This window comes from Gambusia affinis, linkage group LG15 (assembly GCF_019740435.1).
Source record: "Gambusia affinis linkage group LG15, SWU_Gaff_1.0, whole genome shotgun sequence".
Taxonomy (NCBI): domain Eukaryota; kingdom Metazoa; phylum Chordata; class Actinopteri; order Cyprinodontiformes; family Poeciliidae; genus Gambusia; species Gambusia affinis.
Window position 1 is genome coordinate 4,829,832 of NC_057882.1, and position 17,951 is coordinate 4,847,782.

The 17,951-nt window shown below is 39.8% G+C and overlaps 1 protein-coding gene across 3 annotated transcripts in view; it reads right to left on the reverse strand.

Annotated features, from left to right (window-relative positions):
* The window catches only part of usp28 (ubiquitin specific peptidase 28), a 27,178-nt gene continuing 9,227 nt past the window's right edge, over positions 1-17,951 (reverse strand). Inside the window, exons 6-26 of one of the 3 annotated variants that reach the window (XM_044140804.1) lie at positions 15,366-15,452; positions 14,871-15,008; positions 14,324-14,394; positions 13,498-13,574; positions 13,271-13,419; positions 13,047-13,174; positions 12,735-12,830; positions 11,814-11,993; positions 11,320-11,528; positions 11,135-11,205; positions 10,594-10,822; positions 9,602-9,934; positions 8,879-9,003; positions 8,337-8,609; positions 6,892-6,987; positions 6,302-6,480; positions 5,733-5,811; positions 5,041-5,120; positions 3,973-4,096; positions 2,039-2,237; positions 1-1,537 (exon numbers count right to left, since the gene is read on the reverse strand). In XM_044140804.1, coding sequence (XP_043996739.1) covers positions 1,362-1,537; positions 2,039-2,237; positions 3,973-4,096; positions 5,041-5,120; positions 5,733-5,811; positions 6,302-6,480; positions 6,892-6,987; positions 8,337-8,609; positions 8,879-9,003; positions 9,602-9,934; positions 10,594-10,822; positions 11,135-11,205; positions 11,320-11,528; positions 11,814-11,993; positions 12,735-12,830; positions 13,047-13,174; positions 13,271-13,419; positions 13,498-13,574; positions 14,324-14,394; positions 14,871-15,008; positions 15,366-15,452 — 3,099 coding nt within the window. In that variant the 3' untranslated portion in view covers positions 1-1,361. Of the gene's footprint in view, positions 1,538-2,038; positions 2,238-3,972; positions 4,097-5,040; positions 5,121-5,732; positions 5,812-6,301; positions 6,481-6,891; positions 6,988-8,336; positions 8,610-8,878; positions 9,004-9,601; positions 9,938-10,593; positions 10,823-11,134; positions 11,206-11,319; positions 11,529-11,813; positions 11,994-12,734; positions 12,831-13,046; positions 13,175-13,270; positions 13,420-13,497; positions 13,575-14,323; positions 14,395-14,870; positions 15,009-15,365; positions 15,453-17,951 lie in introns of all 3 variants that reach the window. The other 2 variants (XM_044140802.1, XM_044140803.1) reach the window with 2 other exon arrangements.

A 17,951-nucleotide genomic window follows, 5' to 3' on the forward strand; every position in this document is an offset into this window, starting at 1 on the left:
TTATTTAAAACGTTTATTGAAGATCATCATAAAGTACAAGTAAAACATCTGCAAAATGTGCTTGAGTTGTTCTATATGTCACCTCTAAAACCTGGATTCAAAGATTTCAGTGATGAGTTGAACTTAAGGCACAGAAACAACATGAAGTCCTCACAGTTAGAGTGTTTCTACAGCGTGGTCACTTATAACTTTTAAGATGGCATTATTTATTATAGTGCTGTTGATAACTTTCTGTCAGTTCTAATTTCTGTTTTGGAGAAATACAAAGAGATTATATAAAAGATGTATTTAAAAAAAAAGCCAACAAATCATATTTCTTTGCTGCGCACAACAAATGTAGTGTTTTTAAACCTAATGAGCATCACTGTGCAGGGAGCTGACTAAGCAACACATTTATTCAAATTTAAACTGTGTCCTGCAGAATTGAGTGTAAATATTATCAAATCCAGGTATGTTTTTAATGAGGGCATAACTTTATAGCACAATGTAAAGCTAAAAAAAAGACTTATCCTTACATAATACTGTCCCTTTAATTTCCCTGTCTACAGTATTATCTCACAGGTCTTGCTGTATTAGTTCATTACTTTGTGTTTAGTTTGTTCTGTTACTCTAATTGTCAGACCGTTTCCCTTTTGGTTTGTGGATTGTTGAGGCCCTGCTTCTACTGTACACCCAATTGGGGAGTGATAGTGATAGTGTCATATTTTTATAAAGATGAGCAGTTAGTCCTGCAAACATGATTGGCAGCACCTGGCTGCTACGTTGACATTTTGTTTCATAAATATTGAACCTGGGGTTAGATTTAAATCCCTTCAGAACCTCATTAAGGCCCAAATCATTGTGACTGTGTCCTGAAATGTGAAACCCTTCCATTTAAAGAGGTTGTCGTTTCTTTTACTCTTCACACCAGGAATCAGTTTTGCTTATTTACAACAGATTTAAATGTAAAACGTGTAGATATTGTCTGATATTGGTCACTAAACATCTGCATTTTTGGCAATCTTTTGCTTTGCCTGCAAAAGGTTTAATGACTCTGAAGGACTGTTAGTATTTGTTAGGTGAGAAGGGAGAAAGCAAACAGGAAGGACTAAATCATTATCCTCAGAAACTTCTCATTCAGTTCTTTCCTATTCTCGATGAGCTTGTATTTGTGCATTATCTATCTAATCACAACGAGTGATTGCTGTATATGTCACATCAAATTTTCTACTCAAGTGCAACTCCAAACCAGCAGCCATTAGTTACTACATGCTGGTGTGAACCCTACTGTCCTATCAGCACAGATCCCTCTGCCCGCCATGCTGCTGCTGCTGCTGCAGATGTTTGGCTCCCAGAGGTTTTTGTGGGTTTCCTTCAGGATTTTACTGGACAGTTACTACTGTGGTGTTATGAATGGACTCCATCACAGCGGCCAGGCGGCTGCACAGGTCGTGGGCCTGGTTGACGTGAACCTTTGGTGGATCTTTCAACATCACCGTCCCGCTGGAGCCGTCCAGAACCCGCGGCAGCAACTCGCCCAACTTTACCTGCAGCGAATCTACAGAAAACAGAAAAACCCAGCAGAAATGAGCCCTTCAGGTGGTAGCTTCTGGTTTTGAATCGTTGATTGTATAGAGCAATTTCTCACTGGAACAAGTTAAATTTATTCCTGATTGTGTACATTTTAAAAAGAACTTTAAAAAATAGGGAATAGGTGAAATAAGTACATTTATGCTTGACATGAAAATTATTGTTTGTTTTTAATTTGTCTTTGAAATTGCTGACACTGTGTGTTTTAATTTTTGCCTGTGTGTTTCAAGGCATTTTGTGATGTTCTTTTGTAAAGTTTGTAAAAATGTCATAATTGTTTGGTTGATTTGAATTTTGTGTTTTGACTTAAGGAGTTATAGCAGGTCTTTTTTTGTAATGTTTGTAAAAGTACAATTGTTATTGTAATATCTGTGATGAGACTAATGCGAATCCTTACAGAAACGAATAAAACAATAATTACACTAGTTAAACTTCTCATTATCCTCCCATGTTATTCTTAATAACTCACCATCCATGTCCTGACCCAGGCAGCAGCACCAGTGGCTGCGGATGTTCTCCATAGCGTCCCGGTCCTCCTGGGACAAAGCCGAGTCCCGGCTCATCAGGTGAAGGCAGGGAATGACGGCTTCGTCCATGATGGAGAGACCCTCCTCCACTTTGCCCTCCTCGCCGCCGCAGAACAGCCGGGACGCGCTGTCGTTCAGCGCCTGATTGGTGGATAAGTACAGACAATACTTGGGTCAAGGCCTCTACTTTAATATTTACATGAATACAGTTCTGTTCTTATGAAATATTTTAGATGAAGTCGATATGGAGGTTGAACAACAAGCTTTGTGTTGGAGCTTGTGTTCAGATCCTACGCTGTCTGGAGGGTCAAAAGGGGCAAAATTAAATCATTAAAACGCAACTTTTAATCATCAATGCAGATAATTAATTAAATAGATATTTGTTCATTTTGTATTTATTCTTGCTTCTACAGGAAAAGCAATAATTCTGTTAAAATGAGGTAATTCTGTTAAACTCACCCATTAAAGTCAAGGGACGGGGCTGTGGGAGGGGCTTACACTAACCTGAACTCCACTAGTTTACAATCAACTCTTCAACTTCTAGACTGTCTGCTAATTGTTAAATCTCTTTAAAGAAGTCATCGGAAAGCTCATAAAAATCCTCCCTTACAAGGTCCGCCATGATTTTCAAAGCACGACGATAAAATAGCTAAAACAGTGTGTGTTTTTGTACGTTTATGCAATAAAGGAACATATTCACCAACAGGCGTTGTGCTCTGTTACTACGTGTCAATCCTGTGTGGGAGAACAAACAAGACTTAAACTCTCAGAAATGTGATGAGAGCATTTTTAAAAACACATGGCAGCCATATTGGATTTTTGAGGTAGAGGGTAGTTGCAAAATTCTGACTTTCCAGGTTTTGATTCAGACCAGAATGAACCATACTTGGTTGTTTCACCAACAAATCATGACGAGTTCTAAGTAACTCATCCATTTGGAACATTTCACTGAAAAGCAAGATTTATTTTTTTTTAGGTCTTTTTTAACTTAACGGTTAATTGAGAATATGTCTGTCTTCTCTGATCAAAGAAACGTCAATAAACAAAGGAACTCAGATTGGGAGGGCTGCACAGTGGAACAGTTGGTAGAGCTGTTGCCTTGCAGCAAGAAGGTCCTGGGTTCGATTCCCGGCCCGGGGTCTTTCTGCATGGAGTTTGCATGTTCTCCCTGTGCATGCTGGGTTCTCTCCGGGTTCTCCGGCTTCCTCCGACAGTCCAAAAACATGACTGTCAGGTTAATTGGTCTCTCTAAATTCTCCCTAGGTGTGAGTGTGTGTTTGAATGGTTGTGTGTCCTGTATGTCTCTGTGTTGCCCTGCGATGGACTGGCGACCTGTCCAGGGTGAACCCGCCTCTCGCCCGGAATGTAGCTGGAGAGGAACCAGCAACCCTCCTAACCCCATTAGGGACAAGGGTGAACAGAAAATGGATGGATGGAACTCAGATTGGATCCATGATAAACTTCAAGGTAAAGTTTGTACCAACAAAAATAACCTCGGCTTCATGGCCTGAATCCATCGAAAATGAAACATCTACTTTGAACATGAATCCATAAATTGTGTATAAACCACAAATATGTGTATTTGCATATTTGTGGTTTTTGCATATGAGAAAAACCAACCCAGCCTGCTGCAGAGAAAGTCTAAATAAGGGAGTATTATGTCTAAATTCTGCCCTAAAAAAAACTACTTCAGCAGCAGGCTGAACGCCAGAGCATGTCAAATAAAAATGATGGGTCCCAGCGATGATTTTGATGACCCTCAAAGTTTCCTCTAGTGCAAGCCAAGACCTCTTAGATATAAAAATATTTAACTAAGAGGCTGTTTTAAGCTGAAAACAACTGAAATAGCTTGGGTTGGAAATGTTGCTTTACTCACAGTGAGGCACTTTCTTCTGTAAACTGCAATAAGAGCTTTGTTCACCCCACGTTTCTCTCCCTTTGCCAGCAGAGTGGCGTTGGTCTCATACGCATGAGCCAAGTAGTTCAAAGCCTCTCGCATCCTGTGACATAGTCAGAAAGAAACCAAATAAGCACCAAAAACCACAGCTGCTCTTTAACTGTGTAGTACAACATGTACTCGCATGTCTCAAAAATTAGAGTATTGCGTAAAAGTGAATTTTTTTTTGCCAGTCATCTCAGAATGTTTTTAAAAAAAAAAAAAATACATTTCAAGCTTTTATGGTGTAATGAGTTCCTCCCACACTTCTTCCTTCCACTGAATTTTTTTGTTAATATGTTTGAATATAGAACTGATGACTGTCGACTGTCTTCTGAACATCTGTCCAGTCAGCAGTCTTCCCCATGACCGTGTAGCTGACTGACCCAAAGTGAGAGACCGTTCAAAGGCTCAGGAAACCTTAGCAGGTGTTTTGAGTTAATTAGCTGATTAGAATGTGACACCATGAGTTTTCATTCATTACATTTTTCAAAGTATTCTAATTTCCTGAGACACAAAATTTAGTGTTTTCATTATTTTGTCTGCCATAGTCACCAAAATGACCAGAAACTTGGAATTCTTCCAAGATGACTGACAAGAAGTGTTGCACTTTAAAGCAATATTCTAATTTTTAGAAATGTACTCGTACATTTCTTGTGTTTGAAATTAAAGTACATTAATTAATTACTTAACAGAGGCATTTATTTTACTTTTAGGAGCATTTTTGCTGCCATTCAGTAAAGGTGAATTTGAAACAAATTTTTGAATCTAATTTGCATGTTCATTTGGCTCTGTACTTTGTTTAGGTCATCCTAAGCATTGCTCTAAAACCCATACTATTGCAGATCTGGATAGTATCACAGTGACTGGCTTCCTGTCACTGTGTGGTTGATGTGCGGCATTTGTTTGCCTCCACTCATAGTATTAGTTTTCTACTAATAAACTGGTTTTAGAGGAAAGATACTTTTGCAAACCGCTCAATAGAAATAGAGGATAACTCTCCCTTACTTTCCGTGCTGATACTGCTCAAGTCCAGTTAGCAAGTAGACAAACACCGTCCTGAAGTCCCTGTAGTCGTCATGCCACTGCTGCAAGAAAACACAGACATTAATCAGTGCCTGTTTAATCTTCCTCTTAATTTGTAGAGTTAAACAGTAGGGAGATGCGTCTGGTGGCCATGGTTTTGCTTGTTGTATAAATATAATTTACTTGTTTTTTGCATTTCGGAGCAGTTTTACTGCTGAAGGTTCAGCTGGTTTCACAAAAACGAGAAGTCTATTGAAAGCCACAAAGCCTCTTGCATCCTGTGGTTAAAAGAAGCCCTCTTTTTATGCAAGACAAAAACACTCTCAATAGTTTTTAACTATTGCACATTAAAAAAAAAGAGGTTAAAACTGAGTTTGTACTCAGTTTGAACTAGCTGCTGTAGTCACTGTAAGAATTAAATAAGTTGCAGTTGCAGCACTGTAACTTCATAGAAGTCACAACTTTATTTCACTGGTCTTGCCATTCAGCAAGACTCAGTTTTTAATGAAAATATGACTGAAATGTACAGTTTTTCTCACATTTACATTGTTCTGATCCTGAAATCAACAAGCTGGAGGAAACCAATGATTAGTTAATTTGTAGCCACTAACAAAAGAAACAAGAAGCATGCAGGACAAATAACGTCCAACTGGTTTGGATAAACCCGACAGTACCATGTATTCTTCCATGTCCATGTCTTCTGGCTTAATGAGGCGGAGCTTGGCTCGGGCTTCCCTCATTATGCTGATGGCCCTGCATGCACAGGAAGGACAGCTGGAGTTTAATGTTGGAGGTGAAATAGTCTCATAACCAGCTTTGGACACTAGATGGCAGCAGATGAACGACGTGTGGCTGTTTTCAGCTGCATTAGAAAAATCTTTCAAATTAAATATTTGGTGTCCAAAAACCCCACACCATTTCTTTTCATTTAAAGAGAGGGTTTTCCTTTATTAGAGGTTTAGTTGTGTGTTTTTTATTACAGAGATTTCTAAATTCAGATCAAGCCCATGTAGCCAGCAAAGCTATTATTAAAACTAACCAAATTCCAAAACTTGAAATTGAGAAAACATTTTTGTGTTTACTGAAATAAACAAAAACTGCAATTAAGGGGGAAAATAACTACAACTAAACAATATTTAAGTAACAGTAACAAATAAAAAGTTACAATGAAATAAAACTAACGTATAATGAAAAATCCAGAACTATTATAACTCTGAAAGAAGAGCTTATTATGTTTGCACACCTTTCATCAAAGCTGAGGTTGCGGTCTGTAAACTGCTCCAGCAGCGTCCTTTCGATGACACGCTTGGGCGCCTTGTTCTGAAAGAAGTAAACCAGAGCGTGCTGCAGACGGGCGTCCTCCTGGGGGGTGATCTCCTCCTGGGAGAGCTCATACAGCCGGGAATACTCCTCATGGAAGGCCTGGAACACCACGGAGAAATCTGAGCTTCAGTGTGTCACTAGCTGCCTTTCTCTTACGAATGTGCGCAAATCTTTGTCTAACGTCAAAAAAACCCAGATTTTCATAATTGCTGTCTTTACGAAAATAAATCTAAATCACACGTGCATAAACTTGTTCACACAATAAGTTATTAAAAATAATGGCAGCAACGGTCTGTAAACTGCTCCAGCAGCGTCCTTTCGATGACGCTGCTGAACAGAAGTTTTTTGAAGAATTTAATGCAGGTCTTACTGCATGAACTTTTCCATTAATATTTCAAAAATTACTTATTTAAAAACAAACAACAAAAAAGTCCTGTGGGAATGCAGGTTTTGTTTCTTATCCAAATTCGAGCATGATGGAGAAAGACATTAAACATTTGAATATCTTACCTTGATGAGGCCAGCCTCAGGACCCTCTTTGTCAAACGTTTGTCTTGCCTTGGCTATGGCCAGAATGACACCCTGCATAGCTGGGGTAAGCATCATCTATGAAATGAAAATGAGACCTTAGCAAATGCTTAACAAACTGGTATCACCTTTAAAGATGTTTAATGAAAACAGTCCTGTAAAAAAAGAGAGATAACGTTCTTACTGCAGAAAGTCAGCAGCAATTCTCCATAAACTAAGATCTCTATTCAAATCTAAAGCCATGCATGTAATTTCCATCCATCCCTCCATTTTCTTACACCCTTATCACATCGGGGTCCGGAGCTGGGCTGGTGCCTACCTCCAGCTGTCAACAGGCGAGAGGCAGGGTCAGCCTGGACAGGTCACCAGTCCATTGAGGGCAACACAGAGACAGAAAGGATAAACAACCATGCTCACATACATCTAAGGAGAATTTAGAGAGACCAATCAGCCTGACGGTCATGTTTTTGGACTGTGGGAGGAAGCCGGAGAACCCGGAGAGAACCCACGCATGCACAGGGAGAACATGCAAACTCCATGCAGAAAGACACCGGGCCGGGAATCGAACCCAGGACCTTCTTGGTGCCTCTCTACCAACTGTGCAGCCCAGCACGTCATTTATTGCTCACTAATTCAAACTTACACATCCTGTTGCGCAAAAACACAAACTGAACAATCGTTCTATCAGAAATGATCCATTTGAATCATGAATGAAAGAGGTTATCAGGCCCACACAAATCCACTATTTCTAAATTCTAATGTAATGGAAGTGAATGACTTTTGTTATAAAGTAATATAAGAACCTTCAGAAAAAAGTAAGTATCATCAAGGTTGTATTTACTATAAGATTATTGTAGAAAAAAACGACAAAATTAGATTTCTGTCATTCAAACCAATTCAGTGCAATATAGCTTTTTTCTTATAAAGTATTTTCCTTCCCAAAGGGACCACAGTCCTTAACAGAATAAATGAAAACCTTTAAAATGACATAGAATTGCAAAGATTTTAAATTGTAAAAAAAAATTTTATGCAATTAATTGCAATATGTTTTTGTTTTTCTTCTCAAATAAAAGTTCAGCTTCAAAAGATGAATATTTTGTGTTGTACTAAACATTTACCATTGGAAAAAAATGTTGTCAGTAATACTTTTATGTGAAATAAACAAATTTAGATCTATCTTGAAGTGGAGTTGGAGGACATGGGGAGGCCATGAATGGCCCCCGGGCCTTCACTTTGGACACCCCTGTGTTCATTGAATGATCAGAGGTTCCTGAAACAACTGAAAGCTGAAACGGCATAATAGCCCTTGAACCAATCTGATGGTTGAATAACCTACAGAACAGATTAAAAACAATGTCGATAAATGGTTTAAATTAACACGGAGTTACCCTGATTAAACATCTTATTCAACATTGTAACTTCCTCACCTCTTCGTTGTATCCGTCTGCATCGGCCCTCACCATGATGCGGCCCACGTTGGGGATCTCCACCTCCGACACCTCGTTCTCCGCCTGCCTCTGCCTGGCTGGAGCCTCCTGCTGCTCCTGCTGCTGCTGCTCCTCGTTTCCCTGATCTGCTCCGAGTCCGGGAGCCTCCCCAGAAGCTCCGGGTCCATCGTTAGCCTCTGAGTTTGGTCCCAACATCTCCCCATGCGCACACGCTTCAGCCTGGTTACACAGCTCTGCATCCGAGCCAGAGGTCTGACAAAGACACCAGGAACAAGAGTTTTTTTGGACTTTTTTCACATGATTTAATCACTTTTTTACACTATTGAATATCCTATAGAGCTGCAGGGCAAGTTTCTAAAGGGTTAATTATTTCTTCATTGTAGTTTCACAAATTAGGGGCCCCAAACCAGCATCTCGCTTAGGGCCCCCACAAACCTAGGAACCACCCTGTCTGCAGGAATGCCAGCAGTGGGACTGTAGGAGGAGCCGGGGGGGGATTTGAGGAGGTGGGACTTTCCCACCTGACTCTGCAGCCCTGCTGGGTCCGGGCTCGGTTCCAGGGTGTCGCTGACTGTGGGAGTGTCGGTGGGATCTGCTTGGCAGCCAGGACTCGCAGATGGGGGCACGATCTCAGACTCCTCTGCTGCTGAGTAAAACAGACAGAGGCCTTCATTCAGTGCATGTATTAGCAAAGTATTTTTTATTAGATATTAGATCAAATTGGGTCTCGCTGACAACGTGCCGGATCCATAAAGGCAGATCTATTCAGTCTAATTCTATGCTTTGTAGTCTCAGTGACTTCATGTTTTACTATTTATTTTGCATCATATTCTAATTGCATTTTCTCAACAATTTGAAAGACGGCTTGTTGCTGTTTATTTTTGTCAGTTTTTTTTATTATTTATTTTACATTTGCTGTGATGCTCCTCATTGTGCTAACTGTACAAATTAAAGTTGTGTTGTTTTTACATGTTTGGTCAAGCTTGTGAAGATATCTGTGTATTTAGGTGTGCTGTACTGGTGCACAGTTATCTAAAACATTTGTAATTCAATACATTTATATCTGTTTAAAAAGGTCTTAAGTAAACTTGGCTGTCTTTCTGTATCGGATCGGTATCGGCCAATACTAAACCTCAGATATCTGTACTGGAAGGGAAAAACGTGGATCGTTGCATCGTTGAAGGCAAAATGGGTCTTTTCAGAAACTCATAGTGGCTTTTCTTATTCCAGTAAGTGTAACGCACCTTCAGGCGTCTCTCTGGCTTCACGATCTGCAGTCTTCTCCTCTTCTGAGCCGGACCGGGCCTCTAAAGCCGCTCCTTGCTCCAGCTCTTCAGTGGAAGGTCCAGACTGTGGTGCCGGCTCCACAGGTGTCAGCTCCGAGTTCTCCACGCTGGAGCTGGGAGGCTCCGCCGGGGTCGCAGACTCTTCCTGCGGAGTGGCGGTCTGGCAGAACTGCTCCTCCCACTCGCTGAGCTCCTGCTGGAACCAGCGGTTGTCTTCCTGAACGTAGCGTCTGAGCGCGGCCGGCAGGGAGTCCATGCCGTGCAGAACTTGGCCTGTCTCATCATCTGTGTCTTCTGGGTGGAACGTGTGGTTAGACAGAGGGTTCACTCAACAAGCCACGCCATGGTTTCATATTTAATGGGTGCCATTTGTAAAGTTACAAATTGCCCAAAAAATAAATAAATAAATAACAGCGATGATTTTTTGTTATTTAGTCATTAGAGAGAAAAAAATGGGGGTTAATTTTTTTTATCATGTTACTTATTAATTTACAATTCATTTAGTTTCAAACTAAATATATAATCAGATAGCTAAACATTTGAACTCAATATTTAGTTAGCAAGCCTAATATTTAGCTTCATTTAGCTGGGAAGCTAAATATTTAGTTTCAAATTGAACATTTATTTAGCAAGCTGAATATTCACCTTCAGGCTAAGCTAAATATTTAGTTTCAGCTAAATACTAAGCATGCCAACTAAATATATAGTTAACAAACTAAATATTTAACTTAAATCTAAATATTTATTTAGCAAACTAAATATTTTGCTTCAAACTAAAAATGTAGTTAGAAAATATGGCAGAGTAAAAATTATGTCTGTTAATTTAACACCCCAAGAGAAGTGGAAATGTTTATAAAATATGTTCAAATTAATGGCAGGATTTGTAAAAACTTAGTGATAGAAATCGAAGGAGAACTGATGAGTGTTGCTATGGCTGAGTGCTGTTGTACCTGTGATCAGCTGGGGTAGCCGGTCATCGATGTACATCAGGCAGTACGCGCTGGCGTTGGTCATCCCCCCAAATGAGTCTCGCTCCAGCTCCTCCCACGAAGACTCGGTGATGCTGACGTCGTTGTACTTCATCCAGCGCTGGTTGGCGTGGTCGTAGATGTACGCCCAGTAATGACCTGCCGAGGCCTGACCTTCATGAACAAGCACTGCATGCAGTCTGTAGGGCACCTGTACAAACGTTAACAAATTGACGTTTGTTTAACGTTAATTTGTTAACATTAAACAAACGTAAAAGACTTAAGTTTGACAAAGTTAATTCCATTAAATGTAACAAATGAATTACATTTTTTAAAGTTGGGGCTCTGTTCTCTTATTTCAGGGGATTGTAGCTTTGGTTGCATGTTTAAGGCGTCTAGCAGGTTTTCTAACATGGTTTTCATGTATTTAAACTCCAGGTGTGAATACTTCTGGAAGCCACTGTGTGGTAAGTCAGTGAGGGGTTTTTTTGCATGCAGAAAATGAAGTCAAAAGAAGTGTCACCTGGCAGAGACTGTTGTCTGAGTACATGCCTTCGAGCGTCTGAGTGAGTTTGTCTATGCTGTTCTTTAGCTCTGGAACACAGAAACAACACAAAGCCACAACGGGAACCAGATTTACAAAACTCTCCCTCTGATAAAGAAATTTAAAAACTATTTCCTTGTCAACATTCTGTGTCTCTGGCGTACCGTTTATGTCGTGCTCTACTTCAGTCCTCCAGCGCCGCAGGCAGGTCTTCACGAAGTGCAGCTCTTCTTCTGTGGCGCTGTGAGGCGCCGGGTGGGGCGGGCAGTCAGACGGGTGTTTGCACTGGGTGAAGGGCTTGTAAATGGGCGTCTGCTGGCAGTTTGAAACACTGGAAACCAGGCCATCCGATGACTCTTTATCTCCAGGTTCACTGATGGAAACAAGAATTTAAGTAAAAACGCTTCTAGACTCATTCAGGTGTCCAACTCAAAGCCCAGCGGCCAAATCCAGCTCACCACAGCTTTTTATGCTGGTTAAATAAATTAGTACAGAACATTTCAGCAACAAGACAGTTTAAAGTGCTTTACATCTTAAAAGCACAAAAATAAAGAGTCATAAAAACATCATACAATCACCGACTGAAAACCAAGTAAACACTGCATTGCGTCGAGTGCCATAATCATAATCATCAAAACACATCAAATATTAGAGGAACCTGCTGTCTTTGGCGATGGCGTCGGACAGCGGGTGGCTCACAGGAGGCGGGGAAGACGTGACAAGTCTCGGATCTTCAGCTGGGGAAACGCTGGTGGGTTTGGTGGTGGCAAACTCTAGAACGAACTGGAGCATGTCGGCTAGAGGGTACTTCATCGGTCCAGAGCCGTAGTTTTTATAACTTAGACCAGAGACAAAACACATTTAGGTAAAGACTTATAATGATCTGTTGCTTTGGTGTTCAGATGTTTAGTTTCTCAGTTTGAAGGTTGCTTAATCTTCAGTTTTTATTCTTTTTTATTCTCCTTGTAATGCTTCTTGCTTCCCGTTCCAATCATTGTTGACAAAAGCTAAGTTTATTTCTTTGGCTATCTTCATTCAGCAGATCTTGATGTTAGGTTCTATAATTCACATTTCTGTTTTTTTAGCCACTGTTTACATCAGGATTTACCGCGTCTGGCTTCTTCTGTGCAGAACTGTGACGTGTCTCACATTAATGATGTAAAATCAAATAGGATGCAACATGACTTAGCTCCACATATGGAAGTGGCACAAATCAGATTTTGTTTAAGGTGAAAAGATCAGAATTACAGACTGCTGTGAAAACGTAAAATATTCTAACCTTCCTTAAATAATGGCCAAAGTTATTTCTTATGAAAGGTGATTCTAACCAAATCAGATTTGGCTGCTGTGTGAACCTAGCCTTTGTTTTCTGCTTCTTTAGTCCCTATTGGATTCTTAATGATAATAATAATAATAATAAAATATATTATTATTATTATTATTAATATCTTATATTATTTATTATATTATTATAATAATATATATTATATTATACGTATAATATATATTATTATATGTAATATATAATTATATAATAATAATAACTATTATTATTATTATTATTATTATTGTTTCTTACCACTCAAGTTTCTGTTGAAGTGCAGCAAGTTGCTCCTTGAGCTTCTTCACTTCCCCTCTCCTCTCATTGGTCCGTTCTATGTTTTTGTGAAGATATCTGTGAAATAAAACATGCATCTCAGTTCATTGAAGTAGCATAAACAAATTGTTTTCTCTAATTTATTCAACTTATACATACACCTTACAGAGAGTAACATATGATTTGTTTATTATTTTCTCTTTTGGATTGTATTATTAATATTAAAATTTGCTAAGGTGCAGATTGAGATATTTCTGCAAGTTTTCATGAAATTAAATATGATTTTTGTATTACCTGTCCATGTAAACAATTTGTGGAAACTCTAATTTTTTGTGTATCTTCTCGGGACGCCCGAGCTGAGTGTTGAACTCGAATCTAGAAAGTTCAAAGGTCAGGACCGGCGGTAGTTTTTTAAACCACCTCTGCAAGTCAGAAAAGACACGGAGATCCTTAGCAGGAAGACAGAAACTTGCAGAATATTCAGTATTTAACATTTTGACATTTTTTGAACCGCTCACCTCCCGGCCAGACGTGACGGCGTGGTCCGAGTGCAGCGACTCGATCTCCTTCTCAACCATCGCTCCTTCCAGGCATTCGTCCAGGTTGCTGAAGCCGTTGACTTGCAGAGGGTACTGACCAAACTGCTCGATGTTGTACAGCGTCTTGCCTGAACCGAACCACACAGATTGGACTGAGACAGAACCTCAGTGGGTGACGGCAGGATGGAGAGTCATAAAGCACTCACCTTCATGTCGCCTCTCCGTTACAAAGGTGCCATAGAAAAGCCGAACCATTGGGTTTTGTTGCTTGTCTTCTGCGTTCCTGAATATAAAGATGGATGTTATATTTTCACTTTGATTCATGAAAAGTTAAATGTGACCTATTTTGCTTCCTTTTTAAGGACATTAGGATAGCTCTATATGTGTTACATAAAACAACTTTGCCACATTTTTTTTGCACAAAATCTTTGAGATTTCACCTCCTCAGTTCTGCTTGAATTCATCTTCTGTCAGAGTGAGTTGCTTTACTAGCTCAGCTTCCAAACTGGAGTTGCCAAAATAAATTTGATTAATGAAAACATGCCACTTTTGAAAAACGAAAAAAAAAAAAAGTAATTTTTTTGATAAAAACTTTTCCCTCTAGGATGAGGAGTTTTCTCAGTCGTATCAAAATTGGTGTATTTTTGCAGAACTTCAATGGAAACACTTTGAACGACAGGAGTCACATCAGTGTATATACAGAATCCATAGCAAAATGCTGCATACATAGCAGCTCCCAAGTAGGCGGAGCTTATCCTCCCTAAGCCCGATAAAGATGCCAAGGTCTCCTCTGATGACTGATAGATGACTGAGCGTAGAGCCATGGCTGAATTACATCCATCACATCCATGATTTTTAATGACTTGTGCTCTACATTAACTTATTCACGTGAGATTGTAGCTGCATTTATTATTTAATGGAAACACAGTAATTGCAAAATTGTGTTTTGTCATCATTAACACAATCTTGACAAGGTTTTGTGCACATTTGTAATTGAAAAGCAGCTGCTGACAGCTTTAACTAATGACTTACTTTCCGTTGGCGGCCAGTTGGAAGGCATCTTCTAACCAGTCGAGCAGTTTGTGGGAAAATTCGCTGACATCCTGAAAGTAGCAGACGAAGACATTTAACTGTCTGTAACAACAAAACATCCGTCCGTCCAGCCGTCCGCCCACCCGCATTAATTCAACCAGAGTGGAGGATTCCACAGCACAAACAACCAGTGTAAAGGGACGTCATGAGTGTAGACTTTGACTACACCACTCTAGACCCTTTATTTTTCCATTTAAGCACTCAGAGGTGAACTTAGATTTAAAATTTGCCTTTAATTTTGACATTTATTTCTCAATCTGACAACGTGAGACTGTTTACGTGTCAGAACTGCACATTCATACATTCCTGGCAGCAACGGGTCCATATTTCAGGGAAGCTAAACTGGTCTGCAGCTGATAATGAGGTGTTGTTGGACAGTCTCTGCCCAGTGTGACTGAGCTATAAAACACTTGTTCATCAACAAGCGGGTTGGATTCCTCAGGTATCCTGTTTCTAGGAACGAGCTGGAAAGAGCTGTGTTTTGTACCTGCTGAGCCTCGCTGGTCCGAAAGGCGTCACGCAGCAACTCCACCGCAGCAGAGGGATCCACAAACCTGCGAGTGGATCCCACCATGAGAGCAAACAGGCACCGCAGCTCCTGCATGAAAGCAATGTTCCTCTTGTCCTGGCGTCAGAAAGTCTCAGTCAAACATCAGCTTAAAAACTGTCACAGTGTTTGTGAAATGTAGCTCATTTTTAAGGACAATCTATACACAAAAAACCCCCCCAGTTGTGACACGCCACAGAAAATCCAGGAAGAAGTGGCCAGGGCAAAAACCGGGAAAAAAGATAACAACTACCAATTTCTGGGAAAATAAAGATTCTTTTCCTGAATATACTAGTGAAAGAAAGGTTAGAATCTACACTTTCAGAATCGTACATAACTCAAGATGCACTCAGGGAAACGTGTTCCTGGTTTTGCCAGGGCCAGTTGCATTTTGTCTGCAGGAAGGAAATATGTAGCAGAAGGCTAACTACTCACAGCATGACTCTTACACTTCTCCAGAATTCGTTCTGACAGATGGTAGTTGAGAACCAGCCTCCTGAACACAGGTAAGTGGAAGAGTGACTGCAACAAGATGACAGAACAAGCAATTTAACAATGTCTTCACTCCTGACAGTCTGGTAGATTTGGTTTAATTGGGGACTAAAATTGGAACATTTGTTACATTTTCAGCTGCTGCGAGTCGCTTTCTCACTGCACTGTCAAAGAAACCAAACCAATTAAAAAACCTGCTCTCCTCCTCACCTGTGGTGGATCTACACCAAAAATAACTGAAGGCCTCAACATGAAAACCTCTGAAGAAGACTCTGAGCACAACTTTCTTTCTCACAAATTGTAAAACAAAATGGAGTGGCATCAGACTTTAGCTGTTGTAGGATTTTGCTTTTGTCTTTTCTAAAAGACAATGAGTCATTTTTCCCATTACCGCCAGACTCTTGTGTTTGTTTTGGTTGTATTTACCCAGAATTCCCTGGCTGTAGGCTGCAGGAATGCCGAAAGCCTTCCTGCTTTTGAACCACATGGCTTTCAGTATGCATTCAAACTGCACCAGAGTTCACTTCAATCGAACTGAGGCCGAGGTTTGTAGTTAGAACAGAGTTCGCTTGTTTGAGTTTGATTATGCATTCATGCCTCCCCAAACCAACCGGACTTTCTAAGCAAGTGGACTGGAGTTGGATTAAAGGGGATTATATAGGACTGGTGTGAATGTGCCCTAAATCAACCTTAAAGTTTGTACCACATGTGGATAATAAAGAACATTTTGTAAAATATGACTCTATTAACATAAGACGTTTTGTTTCATTGCCGATTATGTTTTGTGACAAATGTCAAAGAGTTTTACTTGTTTGTTACAGGACACCTGCGGTCGATACGATAACCTGGTGAGTGAAGAATGCTTCTCAGCGTTCCCATTAGAGAGGGAAATTCAGTTATGGCTTATCTCAGCTTTACTGTAATTTATGAGCCGCCCATTGAATCCTGCAGTCACTCAGCTTCAATCTGAACCAGAGGAAATGGTGTTAACTCAGAAAATAGGAGAGCATTAGTATTCCAACAACACCTCCTCAGATAATACCGCCTGACGTCTAAATGGAGACAGAAGCATATCTCAGTTTAACAGACACAAACAATCCCCTTCTCCTGTCTCTGTCTGCTGTGGACGTCCTCGCATCGCTCCGCGCTCAATTAACCGCAGAGGCTGCGTACCTCAGAGAGGGTTCTGGTTTCTGTCGAGCCACCTGATAGGCCTGCGTGGCTTCAGTCTGGAATGGACTCATAACACAATTAGCAGCTGAGATATAAACTGTTTGCTCTGATTTAGCTGAAGGCCTCCCCCCCTCCTCTCTCCGGTTTGTTTTTTCTGGTCGATTTTTAACCTCATTAGCAGGAAATAATGATGAGGAGGAAATTTGAGCAACATCCCCTTGTAGCCACGTCGTCAACGGTGGTTTGGAGTCACATTGGACCTCGCTAAACAGCAGCAATAAATTGAAGGATCCGGGAGACTCATAAATTTGGCAAGAAGCAGAAACAGAAACGGAAAAGCTTGTTTGAATATTTGATCAACTGTATCTACATTTATTCTGCTCCCCGCTAAAACAAATCTACGATGGTGTTGTGGTTCCATTCAGAAAAGGGAGAGGAAATAAATGGAGGTTTAATTTTTTAATTTTCAAACCTATGTTTTTCACATGAAAAATGTCAGTTACAAACTAAACTGATAATTAGCAAGCAAGCAGTTAGCATTTAGTTAGTAAGTAAGCTAAATATTTAGCTCTAAACTAAATATTCACTAAAAATTCCAGTACTGGTAGTGGACTATCAAAATAAAAGCTGGACCTTGCAAAGTAGACTCCTGCTGGTGAGTCGGTGCAACGGTAAAAATCTGTATTCCCACTAAAATGGCTTATCTTGTGAAATTTTTTTTTTTTTATAGATATCGGTTCAAACCAAATATTGAATTAGCTAGCTAAATGTTTCTTTTATGAAGGATACACAGATCAACTTCATGAAAGCATAAATGATAAAATACCTTAGTTAAAGGACGTAGAAGCATTTTTCCTGCCTTTAAAATGAAATTATAAGATTGTTCGTGCCTCTGCAATAAAATAATTTTATTAAAGGCTTTTTATACATTTTTACCAGATATTTCTGAGGCTGCGGTATTTATGCTTTTTGTTTTTATCATTGAACTTTTTATTAGTATTTTTCACTTTTGTTTACATATACAATGTACACGAACACTTTACAATCAACATTATATAACATAAAACTTTAGCTTGGGAGCTGTTCCTCTATTTGACCTTTGTCCCGTCTAGTTTGTCTAGTTCTTTATTTTTGTCGCTGTCTTTTGTCTTGAATGTTGTCCATTTCATCCATTTCTCTTCCATTTGTGTTTGCTGAAGCCTCAAATGATGTGTCAGTTTTTCCATAATGTAGATTTCTTCTATTATTCCAGTCCATTGTTCTTGACAAGGGGGATCCGCCTTTCCCCATTTCCTTGTAATAGCTTTCTTGCTAGCAATTAACAATATCTTAATCAGATACCTGTCTTTTACTTTG